The 19,061-nt window shown below is 36.7% G+C and overlaps 1 protein-coding gene across 1 annotated transcript in view; it reads right to left on the bottom strand.

Moving 5' to 3' along the window:
* The window catches only part of LOC129454962 (fibrocystin-L-like), a 41,522-nt gene that overhangs the window by 16,734 nt on the left and 5,727 nt on the right, over nt 1-19,061 (bottom strand). The window contains exons 13-42 of the mRNA XM_073858732.1: nt 18,226-18,491; nt 18,019-18,062; nt 16,519-16,678; nt 16,219-16,354; nt 15,861-16,004; nt 14,360-14,514; nt 13,965-14,072; nt 13,723-13,866; nt 13,493-13,617; nt 13,182-13,345; nt 12,854-13,020; nt 9,963-10,098; nt 9,632-9,786; nt 9,229-9,351; nt 7,442-7,547; nt 7,242-7,349; nt 6,982-7,146; nt 6,711-6,832; nt 6,421-6,553; nt 6,050-6,242; nt 5,657-5,799; nt 5,448-5,552; nt 4,854-5,042; nt 4,167-4,337; nt 3,665-3,867; nt 2,295-3,273; nt 1,879-2,127; nt 1,388-1,537; nt 1,027-1,201; nt 691-847 (exon numbers count right to left, since the gene is read on the bottom strand). Of these exons, the coding sequence (XP_073714833.1) occupies nt 691-847; nt 1,027-1,201; nt 1,388-1,537; nt 1,879-2,127; nt 2,295-3,273; nt 3,665-3,867; nt 4,167-4,337; nt 4,854-5,042; nt 5,448-5,552; nt 5,657-5,799; nt 6,050-6,242; nt 6,421-6,553; nt 6,711-6,832; nt 6,982-7,146; nt 7,242-7,349; nt 7,442-7,547; nt 9,229-9,351; nt 9,632-9,786; nt 9,963-10,098; nt 12,854-13,020; nt 13,182-13,345; nt 13,493-13,617; nt 13,723-13,866; nt 13,965-14,072; nt 14,360-14,514; nt 15,861-16,004; nt 16,219-16,354; nt 16,519-16,678; nt 18,019-18,062; nt 18,226-18,491 (5,375 nt within the window). The remainder of the gene's footprint in view (nt 1-690; nt 848-1,026; nt 1,202-1,387; nt 1,538-1,878; nt 2,128-2,294; nt 3,274-3,664; nt 3,868-4,166; nt 4,338-4,853; nt 5,043-5,447; nt 5,553-5,656; nt 5,800-6,049; nt 6,243-6,420; nt 6,554-6,710; nt 6,833-6,981; nt 7,147-7,241; nt 7,350-7,441; nt 7,548-9,228; nt 9,352-9,631; nt 9,787-9,962; nt 10,099-12,853; nt 13,021-13,181; nt 13,346-13,492; nt 13,618-13,722; nt 13,867-13,964; nt 14,073-14,359; nt 14,515-15,860; nt 16,005-16,218; nt 16,355-16,518; nt 16,679-18,018; nt 18,063-18,225; nt 18,492-19,061) is intronic.

Below are 19,061 nucleotides of genomic sequence, written 5' to 3'. Positions count from 1 at the left end.
AGACAATTATTCAGACTGATATCATCTGATGCTGATAGTTTGGTGGTTATATTAACTTGCATTAACTAAATTCGGAATATTCTATTTTCAGTCATACAATGACCATTAATATTGTACATTAAAGGCGGAGTCCACGATGTTTGAAAAACGCTTTGGAAAAGGAGACGGGCCGACTACCAAAACACACTTATAGCCAATCAGATCAAATCAAATCAAATGCCGGGTTGCGTATGTGTGGGGCGGGTCTATCAACAGAAGGTCCAGATTCTATTGGGGTAGGGGCGTGTTTGTTTAGGTGATTTCAAATATCAACATTGGCTTTCAAACATCATGGACTCCGCCTTTAAACTAGTAATGTTTCTTTACATTTTCTATACACAGAGCTTACATTCATTGCATTTTCCTGTTTTCTTTTGATTGACAGGATATATCGTCCGTGACTATCGGCTGTTGTCAAACTATTGGCGATAGTGTTAAAAATCGCTTTTATCAACCAATCCCAATTATTGGCTGATATATCGGTGCATCTCTAGTTGTAACTCTATAAGGTTATAGATTTGTAATAAGTTAGCAAGCTTGCATATTTTAATGTAGTTAGTTACTTTTAGTGGTGTCAAGATCTAGCTTGGTTAGTTTGTAGTTCTGTTTATTTAGGATGGGCCAACCATCTGTTATTAAAAATTTTGTTACCATTCTGGCGATTCCTCTGTTTCCTATCAGGACTCGCACTTTAGTTTCCTGGGATTTTGGTTGAGCATTAGTCACACATATAATCTGCGTCCCATTGGCTGACTCAACATCACAGACAGATCCCGCAATTGTCACAATAACATCACTGGCATTTGCACTACAGGTGAGACAAGGAAAGAAAGAGAAGTTTAAAATTAACTCATAAAAAATATGGACAGAACTAATACTTAAGAAACACTTGAAATGATCTGTAATTGCTTTACATCAAATCAAAGATCTTTTGTAGAAGTTACTGGTCTTTGCTTTGCATTACAAGTAAATTAGGTGGGTTTGCACCTGAAGCCTGATCCAGTAATGGTGAGTCTGGTGCCTCCGGCTGTTCCCCCTCTGCGTGGTGTGACATCACTGATAACAGGGGTTAAAGAGGATCTGTATGTGTAGCCGATTGTGAGATTGACTCTATCATCTCCATTCATCACTACAACCTCACAGACCTGAACTGTTTCATTTCCTGCAAAAGAAACAACATGTGGTACTGTATCTACAGATACAAGCAGACAGATCTTTTTTATTTGTATGAGATCTGCATCAAAGCTGTCAGATGTTTACTCCAGGTGATTGACTTTTACATAAAATTATAGTACATATTTATTTTATGGCACATATACAATATGTTAAATGAGAAGGTAATGCATACCATTGTTGTACGGGACTTCACAGTACAGTTGGGTAGATGTGGAGATCTGCACGTTTACGTTACACTCTCTGTTACAGATGAGGACTCTGGTGGAGTTTGGGTCGAATCCAGAACCTTGAATCTCAACAACAGCTCCTCCAGCATAGCTTCCTGAAGAAATACAGAACAAAGGGCATAACTGTAGTGTTTTCTTGCTGTATAGTCTTATACTTGAATTAAATAAATAAAATATACTTCAACTGCTAAAACTGCTTTTCAACTTAAATTTCCCACTTTTTAGGTGTTACCAATTAAAGTAATTTTTAAAGTAGATTGATTTCTCAACATAAACTGTATAATATAGGCCCAGCAATTTACAGCATTATTAACAGGATTAAGGCTGAATAAGAATTTATTTCACTATTTATTTTACTTCCTGAATTTACAGTATGCAAAATTTGATACATTACACTGTGAATGAGATGTAATACAGTAGCAGAGAAAGTGATTACCTTCATTTGGAGTGACACCTGTCAGCAGCAGTTCATAGCTAAAGACAGACTGTGTCAAGGCATGACCTTTAACCTGATGGTATAACATAACCGGAAACGTTCCTCCTGCGTGTTCCCCAACAGTGCACAGCAACTGTGTGTCTGTGATGGATGTCACATTACAATCCACACCATCAATCTCCACTGAGATGAGCGCTGCATCTGTGCCAAACCCTGAACCAGACACAGTGATCTCTGTTCCCACAGGACCTGTGTGACCATTAAAAACAATAGAGTGGCTATAAGCTCAGAATTTTAGGGTGAATTATGCCCTGTGTTCTGTATTAGATTTTGTTGCCTGCCAAGATTTTTTATTTTATTTTGTATTCTGTTGTCCTCTTTGTAAAACTCATAAGTCTCAGAAAATCAAATTTTACCTGTTACTGGGCTCCCTGACGTGATATCTGGAGTTTGTTCAATGGAGTAGTTGAAACTTTGACTTGGGTACTGAACGTTAAACACCCAAATATCCACCTGCACCAGTCCCTCTGCATGAGGAGGTGTCAAACATTTCACCGTGTCTGGGTTTACTTCCAAAATCGAGCAGGGGAGGTTACTATCAAACATCACAGTGGTGTTTCCTACCACAAAGCCATTTCCTTCAATCAACAGTGGAGTTCCTCCAGCAATGCTTCCTGATGTTGGTTTGATGGTGGCCTGTGGTGTGCTGGTCAGAGTGAAGGTTCCTGTGGCGAGACCTTTGCTCATGACAACTACCTGTAGGGTATGTGTGCCAGCTGGCAGGGCACCAACCAAAAGTGTGATGTTGTTATCTGTAACCTCTATGACTTCCAGTGTAATGCCGTCTGCAGATACTCTCAGATCAGCTGTATTGCTTCCAAAGCCGCTGCCAGTGATTAAAACAGTAGTAGAGTTTCCAGTAACAGAATTAGGGGACACACTGGAGACAACTGGTGCAATAGATGAAGAATATTGAAACATGCAATCAGAACTGCAAGAGGAAAAGATGCTGTTGATGTAAACTGTGACGTTTCCACTGCGAGCCTGAGATGGTGAAGTGTCGCACACCACATAAGAGTAGTTCATGAAAACCACATCACATGGAGCGTTTGCTACCATAACAGATGCGTTCAAGAAACCAGAACCTGAGATTGAGAGACGTGTTTGGCCGGTTGTACTGCCCACAGAGGGAGAGACAGAATCAACCACAGGAAGAACCACAAATCTGCGGTCGTACTCTTTTGGCATTGTCATGATGGCTGTACCCAGGTTGTTGACCCGGACGGTTATGGGTAGGGGGATGCCCACTGGAGCACCACTGTCAGGACTGAGTCTGCAGTTTATCTCAGTGGAGGTGCTGCTGATGGTTTGACACGGATGACCTCCAACTTTGACCTTTGGTTGCCAAATGAAAAGCAAAAATGTTAAAAAAAGACGGTCCGAATTTTTTTTGAAGCATTTAAATAATATTAAACACTTAAAACGTCGGACACTGCTGTTTTTCTGTCACATTCGTAATCATCATTAATCATTAATGATGCTGTAAAAAACATTCTTAGTCAGCCCTGATTTCACTTTAAATTCAGTCTTTTACATGACCTTAATCAATAATAAAGATTAGGTTATAGTGTAAAAAAGTTCTATACATTGTGTAGGATGATTTTATGAAAAAAATTACTTTAGTTTTTCACAAACTGGGTCACATATTTAAATTAATCTCTGATAAAAACTACTTCCTTTAAGTTGATCCGTTTATGTCAATATTGACCTCCAGAGCAGACCTCACCTCATTTGCACAGGAAGTGTTGCTGAAGCCAGATCCCAGGATGTTGATGATGTCATGTGTGGTACCGTGGTCAGGAGTAATCTTTTCTACAGTGGGACTGGCACAGGAAGTAAAACTGAAGTACAGACCATCAGAAGTCTCCAGCTGATCTCGGACACAGTCAGATGTGGCCACACACTCAGACTCAGATGAGTTCATTTGTCCTGAAGCTGTGGATAAGTAAAATGAAGATTTATTGTTTCTTTAGGAATTATTAGTATGTAATGTTTTAAAGTGGTCCCCCTTTTTGGTTTTAAAATATACATTAAAAATGGTGCTGTATAGCACTTAAGTGGTTCCACTATATGATCATGAGCCAGTGAATCACTTTAGGTGATATTTTAAGCCATTATTTTAAAATGTACTTCTATTCAAGCTTATGCCATGTAATTTGTTGACGCTACTGAAATAAGAAAGTAGTCTGTACATGCTACAGCTTTAACATTGAATGTTGCTGTTATACCTAAATTCACAGAGGCCTGTATTCCAGCTACAGACACCTGAAGCCCAACTGTTTTCTCCTCCAAAGGCCTGACGGTGACTACGCCCTGTAGCGTCTTCTGGTTACTGGAGTCAATGTAACCACTGCTATAGTAATAAACTCCAGGAGATGTGAAACGATATCCAAAAAAACCTTTAAGGTAAAACACAGACACACAAACAAAAACACAAAGAAAAGCAGCGTCAGATATCCCCTGTCTTCAAACAAACTGACACTTGGTCATCAACACTTATTTTTCTTTTCTGGATGCGTCAATTTACAGCAAATGGTATTTTATTAATTCAATTATTGTCGCTTTATAGGTTTCGTATAGCACATTACACATTGTATTCTATTCAATGACTGGCAAGCTGGTGTATAATTATGATGGCAACTTTGTGAAGTCAGCCTTTACATTTCCTTACAAAAAAAAAATATATATATATAATAACTTGTGCCTTGTGAAATTGATAGGTTGTGTGGTTATAAAAATTTTAAGCTATGAGCATTTCAGGAAGTTTTAATTCGGCACACTGAATTGTCAGACATGCTTGTTAAAACTAGTTATATTTCTTAATTAAATTAAGGACTAGTCCTGTCTTAAGCTAATCCCTGTCCAGGAAACCATCCCCAAATGTTAGATTGTGAGATAGGTGGTTATTTTTGTACCTCTGGGGGTTTTGGTGTCTCCACTGTTGAAGAGAATGCCATCATTATCAGTACTGCTGGGACTGGACACACTGAAGACCCTGTAGCCCACATCAGAAACAAAAGCCGGAGCCTCCCAGCGCCAAACCACTGTATCTCCCACTGAGACTAGAAGTGCAGAGGGACTCCAGGCGTAACCTTGACCATACACTAAACACACATACAGTAAAGTATGATTTAAAGTACTACACGCATGTAGTGCAACGTATATGCAAACACATTTTACTACATACAGGCATGTGACCCTGCTTGTGATTTACTTTTTTTTTTTTACATGAAATCATCCTACATTCTGTTAAAATCTAACATTGACATCTATTAAATAAAGGGAAATCAGGTGTTCCTAATCTCAGAATATGACACTGGATTTCACAGATAGGGTCACATATAAGAAGTGTGTATGACAGGCTATGGTACTGTACTGTATACCCTGCTACTTTATTAGCAAGAACTTTTCAAATAAACTCATTCATTTCCAATGAGACAAATCTTAAGTCACTATGTTACTGCGACCGATGTATTAATCTGATGTGTGTGAAATGAAATAGATTTTACCGGGGTGGACACCTTGGTTTGTCACTGTATATATTTTCTCTGTCGGCTGTGTTACACACGTCAGCTGATGTTCTGAAGCGTCTGTTACTTGGCATTGTGCATCTCCTGTGTGAAAGGCATGAGTCACAACATCCATGAAAATAAGTGAATCGTTTAAAAACATACCATATGAGGGACACATTGTTTTTGGTCCTGTGTTCTTGTCTTACCCAGAGTCACATTGTTGTCTGTTGGGACTGAGCTGAACCCAGAGCCGGTGATGTTGATGGTGGTTCCTCCATACAAGGAGCCCAGCAGTGGAGAGAAGCCTGACACCTTCAGGACATACTCTATGGTGCTACTAACACCAGCACTGCAAAAATAAGACCATTTAATCACTCTCAGCTATGCTTTAGATTCAACATTAGTGTCAAGTGTATTAAAGAATGGTGTATTTACTTTTGATACAATGTCATTAGAAATGTACAAATCATGAAGCAAAATATTCTCCCATAGTTTTATAGAAACAATAATCTTCATAAACTGTAGAAATGGTAACATACAGTACAAGTGCTGTAGAATTTTAATTCTGTTGTTATTTATTTCAGTGATTGATATGAGACCTGATTAAGGCGTAGCCCTGATTCCCGACTCTCACACGGATGTCATATACAGCTGGGCCGAGTGTGGGTAACATGCAGGTAATGTTTTCATTGGTCCACTGCAACAATTCACACTCGGTCTCACCAATCAGAACAGAGCTGCCATTGACCTGCACCTCAAAATTTCTGCCCAAGATGGTGAGAACTCGTGGCCCTTTACCACAAAAAAATGAATTGGCTAATTCATAATACAACTACTTAAGCATTCTCTTAAAAATGTTAAATATATGGCTGAAAAAGTTATGTTTATTTTGAAAAGATTTTGAGGAATAAATTGTTTTAACGTGAGAACAACGTATAAGGATTTATGTGATAATAAAACAAAGCTTTACCAAATACTGTTGTAGTTTGTGGGCTGACAGCAGTGATTGTGGCCATCAGAGTGTTGTTGTATGTGAAGGAGTTGCTTAAAGATGCTGTTATCTCTCCCATGCTCACTGTAAGACTCTGTACACCTGATGATCCCTGATTGATATGTGACAAACAAGACCACAGAAATCTGATAATCGCCCCATATAAACTTGTGTGTTTCTCAAAAATTCACTATGAATGATTAAAGTATGAATTATTTTCAAGTAATATTGAAGTAAAAATATTAAAGTAAAAGCAACCCTTCACTTACAGCAGGAACTATGCATCTCAGCTGGCTAAACTCTGCTTCAGTAACATTACATGATTGAGTGCCAATGGTGACTGCTGTATCAATACTGAATCCATAACCAAACACAGTCAGAATCGCCCCTCCTGTGAAGCCAAACAACCATTTTAGTACAAAATCTAAATGTAAGTAAAAAATCCAACAAAAGCTAATTAATGTACTTGAAAGACCTTTAAACTTCTTTTCACAAAAAAATGCAGTTCTAGCAACTTTGCTAAGATTATTATTGTTGTACCTGCTTCACTTCCTGTGGTGGGGTTCATGGAGGTCACTCCTAACAGGTGTGTAAAGTTAAAATTGATGTTGTTCTGGTATCGGGCATTACCCAGGGCAGAGAAACTCAGAGATACTGGTTGCATACCAGCACTTGCTGGACCAACTCTGCAGGTTATATAGCTGTCTGTAACAAAAACAAATTACAAAATTACATGCTCAGATTTTTTATTTAATAATGCTTGAAATTACCAGAATGCATCTTGTTGAGTTTTGACTTACTGGTGACCTCTTGGACAGAGCATTCCACATCACCAGTCTTTACAGTGACATTGCTACCATCAAATCCAGATCCAGTTATGTTAAGAATAGTTGATAAGCCACTAGAACCTAAAAATGCAACTCAACATGAAACACTAATCGAAAAAAAAAAACTAAGATTACACCTTATATTGTACATGTTATTTTATTATTTACTGCACCTTTTGTAGGAGAAATTCCTGTCACTGTTGGTGTCTTAGATTCACTCCAGGTGAAACTACAGTCACCCGAACACCATGATGGGATGCCGTTGATAAAAACATCCACCTTAAAATGGACATAAACATATGTATAACTCTAATTTGCAGCATTTTTGTCAAATCAACACAAATTAAGCTAAACAATTTCAACTTGAATTTTTAAGTTATGTAAACTTTTTTAAGCAAAACTTTAAAAAGTAGGTTGAATTGACTTCCAAACCAAGTTGTTTGTGCTGCATTTTTTTTCAGTGTATGTTCTCAAATATTTTATCTCATTTTCTTTGATCTTAAATAAAAATTAAATGATAGATATAGTTGCATCTTATTGTATTTTGTAATTCTAGAATCATTGTTTCCTCCCTGCTGTCTAAATATGCAGCATTCTTGTCAAATCAACATTTTTAAGATTTTTCATGCTGCTTTTTTACAGCACTTGAAAAGTTAGTGGTATTTCTTTAAAAACAGCATCACTGCCCTTCCATTAAGGAACACAAATTGTTGAGAAGATTCAATCTGCCAAATGGTGACCAAGGTCAATGAAGATTTTCAAGGTAAGATTTACAGTAAATAACCACTTTGGTATTTTCCTCATACAAAGATGCAGTATCACTTACAGTACGTGAGCATTGTGGTTTCCCTACCCTCATGTTTTTCAAAAAACAAAAACAAACAACAACAGCGTCACTATGCTTCCATTAAGGAACACAAATTGTTGAGAAGATTCAATCTGCCAAATTGTGACCAAGACTGTCCAGAAAGATTTTCAAGGTAAGATTTACAGTAAATAACCACTTTGGTATTTTCCTCATTCAAACATGCAGTATCACTTACAGATAGTGAACATTCTGGTATTTCCCTACCCTCATGACAATCACATGTTTTTGTTATCATAAAACATTCGATCTGCTACTGTATTTAACATTAATTGAAAGAAAATGGTGTTTATGGCTGTCAAGAAAGATTTTCAAGGCTATTTTTTAGTAAAACACAAAACTTTAGTACTTTCTTTATACAAAGTTGCAGTGTCTTTTGACTTTGCCGATAACTGTTTTATTAAAGGTCCCTTTCTTTCTGTTTTTTTTTAGCTTTGATTGTGTTTACAGTGTGCAGTATAACATGTGATCATGTTTCACGTGCAAAAAACCCTACATATTTTTCAATCCAGAAGTAGAAGGCTTTAGTAAACGGGCGTTCGTTGTAAGCTTTAAAATGGCAATTCTGTTATATCGCCTGGCAGTGAACTTTGAGCTTTATCGTTTTGCAGGTATTATTTATGCTCTAACAGCAACATTACACACTAACTAAAATTTGAAAAATGGGACCAGGAAGAACATGACGTTTAAAGGAAAAAGATCAGCCCATTATGTTAAACTTTTTGGCTTTTACAGACAAAAAATACTGTAGTCATAAGGCCTTGGAATAACATAAAGGTGAGTAAATAATGCCTGAATTTAAATTTTGGAGGTATTGTTCCGTTAACAGCGGCAGTCACATATAATCAAACTCAAATCTTTTATGCTTTATTGAGCCATAATTCTCCAGACATGAGAAATTCCCAAAACAATGAGTACTCCGAGTTAAACAACTTTTCTTTTAGGCCTGTGACACAGTATGTAACACTACTGAAATCTGCATAAGAGAAACAGCATAAGAGTTGCCAGATGGCCACACCTTAATAACACTAATTAATGTATATTGAACAAACAAAATAATATTGTAGTAAAATCTGTATTTTGTGAGAAATGCACCTGTGGTTTATCTGTTGGGATACGCAGATAATCTCCCATAATTCTCTGTTTGAGGAGTCCTCCTCGCTGAATCTCGCTAGTTGTCACAGAAGGATTCACGCCGATCACAGCAGAAGAATTAATCTGGTTAACATATTAAATATTAATTTAAAATTATAAAATTAATGTGTAAAGCACAACTTTAACATTATAAGATTATGCATATTATAATGTATAACTCGTGGATTACAAAGCGGAATCTGGGAAAACTCATAAGATTTATGTTGATCTAAAGTCTAAAAGAGTTGCAGATGTGGGATTACTTGAATTATTATTTGCTTATTCTCATGAGATTTTTTTCACAGGTACTGAAAATGATACATTTTCATTCTGCTTTGGTGTTTATGAGTTTATTGTGTCTTGCCTCTAACAGTGGCTGATTGCCAGGGACAGTGAGCCACTGGATGTCCCAGCCGTATCCCGTACAACTTCCATATTTCTGCACATCTAGTTGACCGAGCTCTGGAATCCCCTGTAGAGCGAACTTAAGGTCCGCAGCACTGATGTCTACTGGCAGACCTGAGGTACAAACACCACATATAAAATATGTTAAAGCCCCTTAAAGGGTTGTGGTTTATGCAGAGAAGAAAATCCAGTTCACTGCAAAACATCAAAGCAACAGTATTGCCAATCTATAGTGCAAGTACAGGAAATGATGTTAGTTTAGGTAACAAACTCATGGCCGGCATGCTTACCCTTAATGTGTTGACCAAAGATCGCAACATCAAAGGTCCCTGTAAGAGGGGGGCTGGCTTTCTGAAGACGGGTAATGGTGACTGTGGCATTCTCCTGCCGTTGAATCAGTAGATCCTCAGTGCTGTTTTGCAGTTTCTATATGACAAAAATTTAAGTCTGAGAATGCTGGATTTGGAATACTTATGTGCTAGGGACAGATATGCAGTTCTTCTTTACACATAAACACACATCCTGATCTTGCTGAGCAAGGCATATTACTAGGAAACATAAGGAAATCAATTTTAATTTCAAGGGGGGAGGGGTTAACACTTTTTCATGCTGTATGATTTATAAACACTGTTTAAGAGTTGGATTCCTCATGCTAAATATCAGGGACGGATTGGTAATCTGTGCGTTCTGGAAAAGTCCAGAACGGCCGTTCAACAGAGGGCCGTCGCCCGGCCGTCTGCAAAAAAGTCTAATAAAACAATATGAACAGCCAACAGCAGGCGCACTAATACGATCACTTATACGATGCTACGTGTAAAAAAACGAGGAAGAAGAGTCGGCCTACTAGCTAACCGTGATTGGTCCACGGATTCTTGGAATTCGCGAGCCTGAATTTGTGAGCCTGAGCATTCACAGCGTGGTCATGATGAGGGACTGACAGAGTTAACTTCACATCAGCAAGAGGACACGTGACATTATAATATAATATACACAATATAAAAATAAATAAAACTTGCGTGAAAATTAACGTAATGCGCAACTACTGTTAAAGAGAGACGTGACGAGTGTGCCCGCGCGCATGCGTGTGTGTTAGAGCGAGAGAGGCGCGGGCGCGATTGAACAATAGAAACTTAAAAACAATACATACTCCGTCATTTTGTTCATATGGGACATTATTCATTTGTATACAGTAGAAATAAAACAAAACATTGTGCTTTTGTCAAAGTGTACACTCTTGTCAAACTGTAACCTACAACTGTCATCTAACCAAAATCGCACACACCAAAGCAAAAAATATTTATCCAACCCCATTTAAAACAGTCTGTGGGTGGAAATTCATCTTATTGCATTGGTTTTCATTTCTTTCATTGACTTTATTGTATATGAGAGGTTGTAGTGAGCGCACATGTTCCGCTACAATGAAGACTATTGAATTAAATGGGAAAATATCAGGCATGCATTGCTACCACTCTAAACGTGCTAATATATACTAGTCAACATTTGAAGTGGATCAAAAACATTCATCAAAGTTGTCCTAAGACAAGAACGGGTATTGGGTATTGGTTTTAAGACAACTTTTAGAAAAGGCTTTGATCCACTTCAAATGTTGACTAGTGTACAAGAAAGAGGGCTAAATAATTGACCAAATTTGAGTTTAAACAAAAAAATCCTAGCTTGCACTTTCTGTCGGTCTTCCATCAGAGTCCAGTTTTTCCTTGTCTTTCATAATTGTGTTTAGTATTGTGGAATTGGCAAAGACCTGCTGGTGGTTTCTGAAAGCTTAACAGACAAAATGTATAGGCCCTAGCCATTTTCATTTTTTCACAAACTTATTATACATCAAAGTGTATAATGCACTTCGCCCGGTTTCGAAAAGATTCATACAGAACAATCTTGCTCTTGCTCAATCTTTCTTTTATGGGCAATTTTAGTGCAGGAAGTATAGTTGAAATTCTTATAGGCACTTTAACCAGAATAGCGCCCGCACATCCAAAAGCCAACACAAAAATCAACATCACCAAAGGAGTGTTGTTGTTTGTAAAAAAAAGAGAGATAGTTGGATAATGTATGTGTGTGTTGCTTGCTCGTGACTCCCTCAGTCTGTGGTACACCGTCCGTGGGGGTCGGCTTTATTCGGAAAGAATCTGTGATTTGTCTTTTTAAAATCTGATAAAACTAAAGATTCTTTGAATATATAAAGTATGGAAAACTACTTAATAGGTACTTAAGATTAACATGAGATAAGCAGAAACAGGAAATAATGCATTGATAGGAATGTTGTAGGAATAATCTGATTGGCTATCAGGAACGTTGTTCCCGGAGCAACAAAAATGTTGACCTAGGAATGCACAAACTTTTCTGAGGTAGGACATTTCTGAGAGATAGCCATAATCGTTGTTTAAGCATTCATGATGGCTCTACAGAGATGGTGAAGTACAATACTGGCAATGAATTGTGACTTAAAACCGTCTGTCCTGTCCATAAGAGAATACAGTTACAGTATAGTATGTATATTGGGATGATTGTTTCTGTGGACCACTATATTTTAGTTATTTTTAATTACTAATAACATGTTTAAATTAATTTTAGTTAATTGTGCAATAACTACGGTTGACAATTGTTCTAAGGGTGTGCATTATTATTCAATAAACGCACAATTATGAAGTGCTATAGTTCCAGGTCGGTTGACTGTATTACAGTTCCATATCACTACGCCAAGTTTAAATGAAATAACAGATTTATTTTATTTCAAGAAATAAAGCATAAATATACAGTATGTGTGGGCGCAAATTGAATTACATAATTGAATAATGAATAATTACAAGGAGAAGAAGATGATTGCATGCTTGTTCATTTTTGTTTCTGCTTAATAAAACTAAAATAAGTTAAGCCATAAATACAAAAGAAAAAACAATACATAAATATTAATTGCAAGCTTTCAATAGCTTGTTATCAACGTGGCCGTATTACCACCTCGGGTGTGCATGATTACCGAATAATTCAACAGCCTTTTGTCAATTATTCTTTTACTTAAAACATATAATGTTTTATTTCCAGTATGTAATTTTAAATATTAAATGAACTTACTAAAATTACTAAATCCTATAACGGTATTGTTCATTGCATGGAAGCTTTTTTGAAAGAAAGTCTTTCAACATTTTTGGCTTAATTATTATCTCACCTGCAAAAAGGCGATTTCAAACAGCGGTAAATCAAAGCCACAGTTGTATGGTGATGCTGTGATCTCATAGCTGACTTGGGAAGCATTTGTCTCTTTGCGTACAGCAAAGCTTGAGAAGAAATGTCCTGAGCGGGCGAGAGCAGGTGGCCTTCTTCTCCGCAATATAACTGAACACATAGAGGAAGTGAAATAATCAATTTTACTGAAATTAAAACAGATTTTATTCAGTTTGTGGATAAACCAGGATATATTTCCAACAGACATTTGTTTACAGTCATTGACTTAAAAATACCATCATCAAAATGAAACCAAAATTAGTTCCTAGTACCATTAGGATCTAAAGCGGTCGCTCCTCGTCCAATGTGAACAGTGTCAATGTAGTAAACAGAGTTAGCGCTCTCTCCATACAATCTCAGCTGGAAGAGTGTGTAGTCAGGGCCTGTAGATATTTGCTGAAGGGAATCCAAAATATCCACACACTTGTATTTCCACCTGAGAATGACCACAGCATTGTTACTTCAAGCGTATAACAAAAATGACTTTGATTGTGGATTCAGTGTATTTTAAATAGCAGATTACAAATCCAACAATTAAGTGAGATACTGTAAGATGAATTAATGTTTAAAGAATTAAACATACTCATCCGTTGAGTCAAACTGCACAGAGATTTGTATATTTCCCTCGTTGTAAACACCTGCTCTGTTCTGGTAACTGAAGTACACTCCAAGTATATTCATCAAACCGCCTTTGTAGGCCACGCAGAGCTAACCATTTTTACACATTTCAATCAAAAACAAAAAGATTTAGTTTCTACCCTATGGAAATTCATTTTCATACTGAGGACAACTGAGATGTTTGGTGATGCTTACAGTATTGTACGTCTGTAGCGGGATTGGGTTGTAGTTTCCATCGCCGGATGCTTTATTGTCACGGTAGTCAAAAATAGCCACTGGGTTCCTTAAAGACCAACGGCCACAGAAAGCTTCAGAATCCATGATCGGGTATGCTGACCACTATAAGAGAAAGATTTATGTACTTTTGATGCTTTGGCTGAAGTAATTGATGATTATTGATGATTGAACTCATTGAGTTATCATTAAAAACTACTTACTGCTCTGCCGTCCTCATAATCTCTGAAAAATTTCACATTCGAGTTTTCAGTGGTTGGAATCTGAGATGGACATTTAGCTGTGACCATCACATTTAGTGCAGCCAGCACCTTTAATCACAAAACGAAAGTATTAAAAGACAAAGACAAATAGCATAATGTATTTTGCCTAACAAAGGTGTTCATACTCTGTCCTGCATACACTGTTAGAAAACAATGGTTATTAGTTACTACTAATAACTTTATAGGGACAAAGCTGTACTTTTTAAAAGGGTACCACCCCATTGACAGTTGGGGGTACATATTTTGACCTTGTTTTCAGACAGTAAACATTTTTTTTCCAAGAGCAGGATTGGACATATTTGGATTAATATTTCATAAGGCAGTCAAACAAACACCTCAATCTCAGATGCATTCAAAGTCAGTGGAGGAGATGGGACTCCACCCCACATCAGTGTGAAATTCTCCAGACTGGCCTTTCCTTTTACTCGCTCAGTAACTGTGATGTTTACATCTGGCCCCATGGTCCAATAGCGAAGATTCTCAAAGTCACCTGAAATTGGGACAATTACAAGACAGTACTTTCCTCTTTCAGGCATTAATCTTTTTCAGAAGATAGAGCTGTCATGTCCATGACGCATGTTGAAATACTTCAACAACAACTTGTTGGTTTCGTACACACTAAGCAGAGTTTCTGTAAATGTGGTTGTCACTACCTGCATTATGCAGGAGTTATTTTGGTAATAGAATGCGGTTGTCACTCCAGTAAACTACCGAACTACCCAGATAGCATGCAAACCATTGAAACAATGTTAAAAACAGTTGATTTGTCAATTTTAACTGCATTGAATCAATATAAGGTCTGCACCCTCCATTAATATTGAAAAAAAAATTGAGATTTCAACAAATCACCATTATTGTGATCAGTGCTTGCTTTAGTTGGGTCCCTGACTCTTGTTATTCACCAAGTTAAATCTTTCTTTTCTTTTTTTAGTGTTTGTATGTGTTTATGTAGAAACCCATGTGCATTGGAAAAGAAAGATATGTTTCAAAGTTAAGTTGAAACTGATTGCTTTTTGTGAAGATGTCAAGATTATATAAAATTGATCCATTTTTGACATTTATAATTGTTTTGGTTTGTAAATACACTGTGACAAGACAAACAGAAAAAATGCGGACACATTCAGACATCATTACTCATCCTACAAATCTCAACAATGGTGACAATCATCAAACAAATGCATATTAAACAATCAACTGCAATGCATGCAGGGAGTTATAAATGAGTTTAGTACTACAATGATACCCAGCATGCATTGCAGCATGAAGCTTTCTTTTGTTGATCGTCACCATTGATGAGATTCATAGACCGTTTCATGATGTCAGAGAAAGATTCAGTAGTTTAACTTTTTAAATGTGTTTTGTAATCCTCAATATAACAGACCTGACACTGTTTCAAACTAGTACTGTAAAATCCATTTTTGCATAACTTTAACTGTATTTCATTAATATAATTTAGGTATATCTACAATAATTAAACTGTTTGATAACATTAGATCTTTGTTTTCTTTGCAATAGCAGATGTATTTTAAAACACTGCTTCAGCAGCCAAAGAAAACGTACAATTAAAACACAAGAGAACGGGCCCAACTAAAGCAAACACTGATCACGTTAATGGTGATTTGTTGAAAATTTTTTCAATATTAATGGAGGGTGCAAACGTGATATTGATTCAATGGTATAAACATTGACAAATCAACGATTTTTAACATTGTTTCAATGGTTGCATGATATCTGGGTATGTCTGTACAGAACAAGATTAAGCATTGAAACTTGAAGTGACAACCTTGTGTGTATGAGGTCTTAGTCTTTTTTTATTGTGATGTTTGTTTAGTTTACCTCTGTTTGAGTTGAATGTCACATTGTAAAGTGTCCCTGTCCTCATTACTTGCTTTGTGACTGTAACAGTGTCTGGTTTAATCGTCCACAAATCATTCAGAGCGTTCTGTAATACCAGCGCTGATGCACTGACTTGAATCGGCCCTGAAATATGTGAAACAATACCAGTAAACAACACAACAAACAAACAAACAAACAAACAAAAAGATTTGTCTTAAAGTAGAAGATGGTGAAAGCAAACATTTGGAGTGCAAAGATTACGTAAGTACTGTACACTTTTTGATCTTGGGACTAGTTCAAAATCATGACAATAATAATAACTCAATTTTTAATACTTTAGTGAGGTACAGTAATGCACCTGTTTTATGATCTCCATATCCCAGGAAGTAGTATGTGTTGTCACAGAAGCCTGTTGAAAAGCAGTCACTGTTGATTCTGATAGTCTGCACTTCTTGGATGGCACGTACTGGTGCCCACCCCTTAAAACTAACCACCTATTAAAGAATTAAATAAAAGGTTATATAGTCATTCATATCTAAAAATGTCCTTTACAGATGTTAAAAGGGCTGAGACAGTTATGCATTTCCAAACACTATTAATTTCCTTTTATCTTATCTTGGAACTTTACCAAAAATACTTGTGCTGCATGTTCACTTACCTGTTTTTCAGATAATACATCATAGTTGGCACTTATCTGCTGTCTCTCATTTACAGCTTCTCTTGTCTGTTGTGCCGTGAAAAGGCTTTTGTCTTTAAAAAAGCCCACCTCAACTGAAGCTTGATAATAATACTTGTACACTATAACCTCAATGTAGTATCTGCAGCACATTAGAGACATTTTATAATAAATGATGAATAAAAAGCAATAACCTCTTATTCTGTAAATGTATTCATCCGGACCACGTGACGTCACCACCATTTTTGTGTCTGGTCACAGGTGTGTGCCCTGCTCTAGTCTATGGTCACCGCAGCCACAACTACCAAATGAAGATCAATAAGGTTCACAGGATGTTCACAACAAGATTACAATATGCCCGGGATATGTTGTGCTGTTGGCTGTAACAATCGTCAGAGGAACCCCAAACTACAATTTTATTCAAAGTCATTAAAGTCATTAAATAATCAAGTAAACAGTAAGTAATAATATAAGAACAGAGAAACAAATAAAAAACCTGACAAATAAATAGCATTAAGTAGCAGATAGTTTTTTGATTAACAAATAAGTTACTGCTGTCACTTTAAAAGCCTAAAGTAATGGATTCATACGTCCTAAACCACTTTTTCCCTAACCTTTTCATTTTACACATAACCTTTTTTTTATACATTTATGTACGCCAATGGACATTTTGAATTAATTATGAGCGTATGTGATCATCAAAGCCTAAAATATCACAGTTCTGCATGTGCACATTTGTTCCTGCTGTTACGTTATGGACAGCAGACTTTCTTTTGTGTCCCAGCATCTTATTTTAAGGACTACAAAACAATACATTTTAATACATTTTGAAATTGCTTCACTTGATGAGACAACAGGTGCGCCAAGCAGGTTTCACAAGGACTTTTCATCTGTGTATCTTCATGAAAATAATGCGTTATAGCTTACCATTAAACTTCAGAAATATGGTAAAGAAAATGGTTTGATGTGTAAGTAACTCACTGTTAACTGTGGGGTGCAGGGCTGTTCATGATAACGGGATACAGCGTGCTATGAGAGGGATTCATTTGCGTTAGTCCCTCTGAGTTGTCTATTTATAATGACAGATATTATATTTTATTTATTTTTATAAGACATTTTTAATTTCTGGAAAATTTAAAACAGAATATAAAAAATAATGCAGGATCTTAAAAAATTCGACATTTTGTTGATTTTGCGCTCTTCCGCGATCGCGAACAACTGGAAAGATGGCCGGCAGTTGACATCTAACTCAGTAAAATCAGTATTTTGTCTCTGGTAAGCCCTCAATTATATTAATAAATGTGACCATTTAGCGCATTACATATGCTGTGTTCACTGCCAAGACGGACACAAATATGGTGGCGGGCATGGCGGAAGTGACGTCTTTGGTACCCATGAATACATTTTTAACTTTTTTTGTGTGCATTTAACTGAATTTCAGCAGATTATCTGCAGAAATCTTAATGCTTGAAAACCACTTACGGTTTTCCCTTCTCTAAGCGCATGACATCATTTGTAATCCTGACCTGAAATAAAATATAACATTGTTTTAATGTGAATTAAAATGTAACAATATATTTAATATATTTAATGTTTCTATTGCAAATATATTAAAGGTACAATGACTAATAGTTACTACTTCAAAGCAAATTATAGCATATTTCCTTGTTTTTACTGTAATTCACATACTTTATCTTTTGGATGACCTGTCTGGCTGAAGTACAGCTGGCTTATAGAGTATCCTGTGATTATAAAATAGTAGTTGTCTGTTTCCGACGGAACAAAGAAACCACTGAATCGAGCCACAAAGTTATTAATTACAGCAGGCCACACATAGGACAGAGACTCTACCCGCTGTACAGAATAACCGGGCATGCTGGCATTAAAGGCCAAAATGTCCTCTACATTACTGGGATAACTGTTATTCCACATCTCCATTTTTAATCCTCTGCTGCCTGGAAACACAAAAGTTTGAACATAATTTAACAATGAATAGTATTTCTTAAGCATGTTATTTATTTAGCATTCACATATTTTGTCTAGTAAATTATCCCGCAATAGTTAGCATGCCCGGAAAAAAGCATTCACATAACTCGTCTGGGTAATATATTTATGCCGCTATAGTTAGCCTGTCTGGAACCGAGCAGATATTAAACCATAATACTGTGTGACACTTGCAGATAGTCCCGAGGACAATGGGACTAACAGACCCAGTTCCGGCTGCTGTGGAGGTTATCACGCACCCGATCTACTGGCCTTCCTTCAATGTGATGCCCAGCCGATGTCAGACCAACGACCTCCAGCTGCCCCCATCTAATATACTTATCAGTGTATATATACATAGCCTATATATTATGTTTTAATCCCCATAAAATTGTTAAAAATCTTATATAATCTATCTTTTATAGAAACCAACCCATTCTCACCAAAAAGCATACAAATGATACGCAGTGTGATTATCGTGCAATATATACACCAAATTCTGCTTTTGCGTGCATATGATACGCCAGTCCTTTCCATTCACT

Source organism: Misgurnus anguillicaudatus, chromosome 20, assembly GCF_027580225.2.
Source record: "Misgurnus anguillicaudatus chromosome 20, ASM2758022v2, whole genome shotgun sequence".
Lineage (NCBI taxonomy): Eukaryota > Metazoa > Chordata > Actinopteri > Cypriniformes > Cobitidae > Misgurnus > Misgurnus anguillicaudatus.
This window is presented reverse-complemented; position numbering and strand designations above follow the sequence as displayed.